General features: G+C 33.1%; 1 protein-coding gene across 1 annotated transcript; it reads right to left on the reverse strand.

Annotated features, from left to right (window-relative positions):
* Window positions 1–431: 431 nt before the first annotated feature.
* Window positions 432–6,872, reverse strand: LOC127157553 (uncharacterized). Its single transcript, XM_051100777.1, has 10 exons — window positions 6,764–6,872; window positions 5,088–5,474; window positions 4,401–4,442; window positions 4,165–4,206; window positions 3,957–3,998; window positions 3,831–3,872; window positions 3,617–3,658; window positions 1,791–1,877; window positions 1,652–1,695; window positions 432–1,309 (listed from the first exon to the last, which is right to left on the reverse strand). Exons 1-10 carry the CDS (start codon window positions 6,870–6,872, stop codon window positions 1,253–1,255), a joined length of 894 nt encoding a protein of 297 aa, XP_050956734.1. The 3' UTR covers window positions 432–1,252.
* Window positions 6,873–8,230: the final 1,358 nt, after the last annotated feature.

The following is an 8,230-nucleotide window of genomic DNA, read 5'->3' on the forward strand; positions in this document are numbered from 1 at the left end:
AGTAAAATATCCAAGTTGTCACTTTGTATAATTTAACATTTCATGTTGAATAAACTTTTTTTTTTGAGTTGACTGAACTGAAAATTTTAAGGTAGCAGGTTAAAATTATTTTAAGTTGAACAAATTGTTCTTTAGTGTAGCTAATATTCCTTTAAATTTTATTTTAAAGATTTTGAAGATTACCGATATTTTTAAAAACAAAAAGTATTTTTTCTCTAATTTTGATCTCCACTGTAGCACTTCATCCTTCCATGATTAGTTCTTGCTCCAATATGAATTCATGAAAACGTAAGTATATGCAATAGAAAGCTTTTATAAATAGATCAAAAGTCTAATCCTGATATGTTAAAGGACAAATTGCAGAGTGTTCAAACTGAATTACAGAATGCACAGAAACACAATGATTACCAGATAGTTTTGACAATGCCCTTTTATTTACATTTACATTGCTTGACATCTCACTGGCAGTCTCCATCAAATGAGTGTCATATTTGTACAGTAGCTACACAATTTTCTCCTGTAAAATAACACAGCTGTATACAGATATGTCTCTACCAATAGCCATATCTAGCCAATACTAAACAAGGATTAGATCACACAGTAAAGTGTAAAAACAATCGCCGTTGGCGCCCTATGCAGTCATTTGTTATAATGCTAAATGTATATTAGTTCTACTGTTTAAAATATATTATGTATTTACATAGTTTTATTCAGTAAAAATATGATTACTTGCTTTTGATATCAAATTAGTTGAATAGTCATCAGAATGATCAAAGGATTACTCAAATACCAAAATAATTCTTAGTGACAGCCCTAATACAGTACATGTTCCTCTGTGATATCTTCAGGAAATATGTGAAGATACAACATTTTCACACAGACTTAACTAACCCAGAACAACAAACAAAGACATTTAACTATAGCCTATGACATTTCTCATTTGTAGGTCACTTTGTAAAAGCCCCTGCTAAGTTGAAGAAGTAATTATAGATCATTCTTTTACAAAGGATATTTCCATTAAACAACCCTGCAATTACTTCTAACAAACAGCCTGAAAAAGTCACACTAACATTATATACACCTCCAGTAACAAGTAGTTTAATATTTACAAAATATTAATTCCAAAAATTCTTTGTCATTCATCAGTGTGGCCTGCATATATTTCGTGTTCAACAGTTCAACAGAACAAGCACATTTTAACATCTGTGATTTCAAGAGGCTCAGTAAAATCAGATTTTTTTTTTTTACTGATTTAATTAATTAATACGTTGGAAGGATTCTCATAAGGCACATCACTGTCATCTTTCCTCTGTAAGAAAGCAACAAATCACAAAAAGAAATGGTTAATGCATTTTAGAACGATTTCTGAAGGATCACGTGACTGAAAACTAGAGTAACGATGCTAAAAATTTAGCTTAATCACTAAAATAAATAAATTGCATTTTACAATATATTACAATAATAAACAGCTATTTTAAATTGTACTACTATTTCACAATATTGGTGTTTTTACTGTATTTTTAAAATTAATTAATTATTTTAAAATTCATTCACATTTATTTGTGTATATATACAGTGTTGACATGTAATGAGTTTGATATAAACAGAAGTTGCTTAATTGGACAAGCAGGTCTCTGCTACATTATCTTACCTGATCTTCCAAAAGACGTGCAGACTTGTTTTTCTCCATGACTGCTTTGAAAAATAATCACACACACACACACACACAATTAAACTCTAATTTTGCATAATGTTTTCCTCTCACTATTTTATCTGCAGGTAATACTTACCATTTCTGGAGATCCTGTAGCACCAGCAAATCACACCAGCTACAGCCAGCAGAACAGCAACTGCAATTGTTGCTACAACACCTAAAACTAAAGATACAGTGTTATTAGTCTGAGTGAACATGCCAGTGTGTTCTTACTCTCTTACTCACAGACATCATTACATAAAGACGTATTACAAAGACTTGTTCTTTCAAGGTCTACATGAAATCAAATTTGACTGTTTACTTTGTTAGCACAAAATATTAGTGTTGTTGCGAACATTAATTCAATTACTTTTTTTCTTAATATTTAGTCAAAATCTGAAAATTTGCATTCCTTCTCTGAGGAGATCATTTTGACAGCTTGAGCAGAGAATCCTTAACCACTGAACTCCAAATGTTAGTTTGTTGCATGCAAGAGATGGCAAGAAGGTGCTTTAAAACCAATCCTGACACTTTTGTTTTAATTCAATATTGCTTTTCACTCATAAAATTGTCACAATACTGAAATGAAATCACAACTTCTGGTTCATGATCACTTTAACATGCAGAGATTTTCCCATTTTACAGAATTCTGGCTTCCTACTTTAGCACTCTCATTTCCTCCTTTATCTATACTGGTCAAAGAGATCAACCTCACCAGCCTTCCAAATCATAATGACCTGGTCCTACTACAATAAACATATGCTAATAAAAGATATATACAACCTTAAAAAGGTCATCGGATGCCAAACTCACTTCTAAATCGTCTTTTCGTATAATGTGCTTGCTAGCAAGTTTCACAGCTAAACGTGGTTAAAGGAGAAGTCCACTTCCAAAATAAAGATTATATAATCCATATAATCAAGACAGTCAGGGCATGTCGAAAAACTCATTTCAAAATCATCCTACATCGCTGCAGAAGCACCAACCCAGTCTTTGCAAAGTGAAGAAAAAAAAAAAAAAAAAAAAAAAAGTAAAACAGCGATATAGGACGATTTCAAAGTTGATGGAGAACATGAGATGGGAGTTTTTTTTAACTGTCATGAACCGGAACAAAACAGTCCAGGCGGAGTAAGACAGGAGAAGCGTTTGGCATTAAAAAGTATATAAATTGTATTGTACCATTTAAATTAAAGTCAGTCTCATTTTCATGCTGCCCTGACTTAAGAAATATAAAAAGCATGTATAAAACTGTCAGGCCATACTGGATATGCAGCAGTCACACAGAACCTAAAATTATTTTTTATGTATAAATTAGCATTTAAGGTTACACTTGAGATGAGATTGAGATTAAATGCATTATTATAGCCTGCATATACATAAAATGTTACCTTTGAAAAAGAGACTATGCAGCCTATAGAAAGTGCAGCCTTATGAAAGAGAGGACAGAAAGATAGATGCCACTGAAGACTTGAGTCTGGCCTAATGACTTTTAACCCTGTTGTCCAAGAAGACAGCTCAGGTAAGGAAGTGCAGCCAAGAAAAAAAAGAGAGAGAAAAAAAAAAACAACATGTCACAACCAATCAGCAGATTATGGCTGCCATTACAAGGTGTGACACTTAGAAACGCATAACAACTGTGGGATTATGAATGTAAAATTTTGAGATGAAAGAGGGGGGTGTAACTGATATCTTAACTGACTGAAAATGGCTGACAGAGCTAAAGAGAGCAATATGGGGGAAGACGCCACTGTGTTTTTACAAATCAGTTATGAAATATTTGGTGCAACCTTATGTAAATCTTAAAACATAATAATAATAATAATAATAATAATAATAATAATAATAATAATAATAATAATAAAAAAAAGAAGAAGAAGAAGAAGAAGAAGAAGAAGAAGAAGAAACAGAAGGAGAAAAACTTACTTTTACCTATCTCAATTTTGGAAGATTCTTCTTCGTTTTTAGCTGTACCACACATACAAGATGGAAAACATGAGGGAAAAAGAATAATAAAAATGTACACAAGACATGATGTTGAAAATATAGTTCAATGTGTCAGTTACGCACATTTGTAGCCAATAATAATAATAATAATAATAATAATAATACAAAGAAACAGAGAAGGAGAAAAACTTACTATTTCCTGTCTTAATTGTAGTGGATTCTTCTTCACTTTTGTCTATACCACACATACATGATGGAAAACATGAGGAAAAAAAAAAGAAGAATAAGAAGAATACAACGAAATAGGAGAAAAACTTACTTTTTCCTATCTCAATTTTGGAAGATTCTTCTTCGTTTTTAGCTGTACCACACATACAAAATGGAAAACATGAGGGAAAAAGAATAATAAAAATGTACACAAGACATGATGTTGAAAATATAGTTCAATGTGTCAGTTACGCACATTTGTAGCCAATAATAATAATAATAATAATAATACAAAGAAACAGAGAAGGAGAAAAACGTACTATTTCCTGTCTCAATTGTAGTGGTTTTTTCTTCGCTTTTGTCTGTACCACACATACATGATGGAAAACATGAGGAAAAAAAAAAGAAGAAGAGGAAAAATGTACACAAGACATGATGTTGAAAATATAGTTCAATGTGTCAGTTACGCACATTTGTAGCCAATAATAATAATAATAATAATAATAATAATAATAATAATAATAATACAAAGAAACAGAGAAGGAGAAAAACGTACTATTTCCTGTCTCAATTGTAGTGGCTTTTTCTTCGCTTTTGTCTGTACCACACATACATGATGGAAAACATGAGGAAAAAAAAGAAGAAGAGGAAAAATGTACACAAGACATGATGTTGAAAATATAGTTCAGTGTGTCAGTTATGTACATTTGTAGCAACAGAAAAATCTTTACACGTTGTTAGACATTATGTACATTGTTAGCTGTAGGAAAAAAGTGTTTATGAAAAAAAGGAATACTGGCAACTCATCACACAGGGCATTCATTTTACAGACGTTAGCTCTAAAAGACAATGCCAGGCAGTGTGAAATATGGCTATTTTTTAAGTTTTCACAAATCAAGCTATATCCAAAACAAGTGATTTTATATTAACACAGGCATTGTTTATTAGAAATTGAGGGTAGACTGGGACAGGTTGACCAATCAGAGCAGTGTTTTTGGAAGATGGGCTCTGAAGAAACTAAAACAGCGTTCAGATAAAGGGTGAAACCAACTGATGCAACAATGTAAATCATAAGGAAAATTAATGAATATAAAATGAACGTCAAACATGAGCACAATGGGAGTCCTTTAATATAAAATAAAGAATAAAGGAGTCTCATTGTCACAATTTAAATAGTCGATATAGAAAAATCACTATTCCGTTTGTAAAAACATTTCATGGTAAATGACATTGAATCACTCACCTCTGACATTAACATTGATTTTTTTTATGCTGTCACCAAGTTTGTTTTTGTGGATTATTTTTGTGCTGTCACATGTTCTGGGTCTGTTCAAGCTTGTGGTTTTGCCTGGAATTTTGCCTCTGATTAACTCTGCTTCATAACATCCATCATCTTCAAATCTGATGTCTGTGATGGACAGGTATCCAGTCTCATAGTCTATCTCTAGTCTGTCTCTGAATCTCCCACCTTCACCTTCATATTTACAGCTTGTACTTGGACCATGATTGATTAGAGCAATGCGATTGTCTTCAAAATACCACAGAATTGTGTCATCTTGCTTTTTCTTCATATCAGTCTTTAGAGAGACTGAATCTCCCACCTTCACTGTCATATCATCACCGAACACACCTGGAGATATAAATAAACAGTCAGGCTACTATAATTAGAAGATTAAAGATCTTGAATGGCAAATAGTAGTAGACACAAATGACTCCACAACAAAGGTCAATTATTATAGTGTCCCAATACAAAACAGTCTGGTACTGAACACTGCGTTTAGCGACCCTGCGAATCATAATGAATGTCTTCTCAAGCAGCATTTAATGCATTGATGTAACTCAGACTAAAGGAGTTTTAAAATCCTAACCAATTATAAAATTGACACAGCACGCACAAAAGGATAATTTTAACAGATTGCCTTCCCTCAAATCTTAAACAAGCACAGGCTACAAGATTTAAAAATCACGGCACGTCACACACTACAAGATATTCTAAACGCCAGAAAAAGTGATGTCCCTCGCGTGATCCCACACAGCAGATGTATCGCAGAGCTATACATACAAGAATGTGTTCAGAAATGTATTAAACTAGAAGCTTGGGTGATTCTGTAATGAATAGCGTCTAAAAATAATAATTATATTTTACATGATATGCTAAAAGAGTTATAGAGGTTTGGATAGTCTTGTGATTTGTTTATAAAATATATTTGAATGCTCTTTTTGTATATAAAATGAGCTGTGTTGGATGTGGTGATGTAAACAAATTGACTAGCATGCCAACAGTTTTCTACACTCACCCGGTACGTTCAACACTGAGGCGATTTCACCCCAGCGATTCTCTTTTTACTTACGGTTGTAGTACGTTTTCGACACATTATACAGACAGTGGTGTTACTGCAAAACTTTCACAAGCCCTTCCTCCATTTCCACCACCCAAAGGACCCCTACAGCAGCTTGTTTTGCGGTCGCGCATTGTTGTTAAAGTATTACGTAATAATAGAAGTAATCATCCATTCCGATTTAAAATCCTACATATCAAACATGTTTGGTCTCAATCGATTTGTGTGCGAGGAGATCGGGAGGTGCAAGATTAAATCTGTAATTAACATCGGAACAGATCAATCGATCAAGTTCCTCTACAAGATTCTCCCTCTGAGGGGAAAGTCGGGATAAACCGGGTTAAAATTCCTGTAGTGCGAGACCTGCTTTACAGTGACTGTAAGACATTACCGACACGATCATAAATAGGCTTACATTCAGATGGCTCAAATAAAAATTTACTGACCGAAAAAATATTTGCAACTGCTCTGAAAATGTATACTATGATTTCTGCCTTTTTAGATTTAAAAAATAAACAGACGAAGAATCGTCACCAAGCATGTCCAGGACAAACAGAATGACTGTAAACAGAATACGTACAAGCCACGATAGAACAGCATACTCCGAGCACAAAACAATCTGCCTTCATGTTCTCTCTCGAGCTGGCGAAACTTACCTTGCGGGAGGTAACTACTTTTTTAAAACGCATAACCGCCACCTGCTGTAATGGAGTATGAAGCTGCAGACTCGGAGCCTGCTGCATCTACAGTCCCGCATTCTCAGACCCCTCGTTTTTCGAGACAGCGCCACCTTTCAAATTGGATCGGATAAACACATGGATAAACACGTGAAGAACCGAAACACGGTGAGTATCGTCAATTTTATTCAATGATTTCTTTTTTAATCAAACTACTTTATAGCTCATCGATACACCAACATATGAACAGTCTATTTAATATTTGTAATGATAGTTTGTAACAAAATTTGAGCCGTTAATGTATGGTTTTTCGCCTTTTTTCCCCGAAAATATTTTTGATAGCTAACGTTAGCCTTTAACCTTGGACTTTTTGTAGACAAGCCATTGTAAAAAAAAAATGATTAAATGTAGTTGACATTAAAGTAGACCAATTAAATACATTAAGTGTGTTAATATCAAAGAATGTCATCATTAATTATTTAATCAGATTTACCTTTTTTAAATTATCGGAACTTTTCTCCTAAAACTATAAATTGAATTAATTAATGCCAGAGTAATTATTTTACCTTATGCATTTACATTACATTTTACATTTATTCATTTAGCAGACGCTTTTATCCAAAGCAACTTATAAATGAGGAGTTTTTTTTTAATGCAATTGAAGACGAAAATAAAGTCACTAACACAATTTTTTCTTCCTTTTTTCTTTGCTTTGTCCTGTTTACAGCAAGATGACAGTGATTAAGGTGATCGTTAAATAAAGTACAGAATTGTTCATTATTGGTGTTTTGTCTATTATTTGAGTTTTGCTTCACATTCAAAATATCAAAAAACAGGTTTTGTAATGTTAGCATGGTATAATGTTAATTAGACCATTATATGTTGAGCTGAAAGAAAAAAATGGAATTTGAAACATTGTACAAAAACAAACTAAAACATTGTAGCAATATAATGTCACATAATATTTTTCAGATGATAGTTCAATTTGTATTTGTATCGGTTGCATCAGTAATTTCCTTTCAATTACACCCAAGCTCAAAAAATAAATACTGGGTAATTAGTTAGTTTGAGAACACAATGATTTTTTTTTTTTTTTTTTTTTTTTGGCACATGCATTAAGCAGGGAACGCAAATATTTATTTGGATAACTTTAAACAAAAAGAGACCGTAATATTGCATTCTAATGTTTTCAATGGCATTTGGATAAGGGTGTTATACGATCTTCCGAACAGCAGGAGGCGCTGTCTCGAAAAACGAGGGGTCTGAGAATGCGGGACTCTGGGTGCGGGACTGTCGATGCAGCAGGCTCCGAGTCTGCAGCTTGATAATGTTGGGATTTGTATTATCTTGATAAAATAAATAAATAAATA

The sequence above is a fragment of the Labeo rohita genome, unplaced genomic scaffold, assembly GCF_022985175.1.
Source record: "Labeo rohita strain BAU-BD-2019 unplaced genomic scaffold, IGBB_LRoh.1.0 scaffold_1106, whole genome shotgun sequence".
NCBI classification, from domain to species: Eukaryota; Metazoa; Chordata; class Actinopteri; order Cypriniformes; family Cyprinidae; genus Labeo; species Labeo rohita.

Coding starts and splice junctions, on each gene's coding strand:
- LOC127157553 (XM_051100777.1), bottom strand. CDS start 6,872: ATGCGTTTTAAAAAAGTAGTTACCTCCCGCAAGGTAAGTTTCGCCAGC. Junction 3,999..4,164: donor TACAATTGAGACAGGAAATA/GTACGTTTTTCT, acceptor TGTGTGGTACAG/CTAAAAACGAAGAAGAATCT. Junction 1,878..3,616: donor CAAAATTGAGATAGGTAAAA/GTAAGTTTTTCT, acceptor CTGTATCTTTAG/TTTTAGGTGTTGTAGCAACA.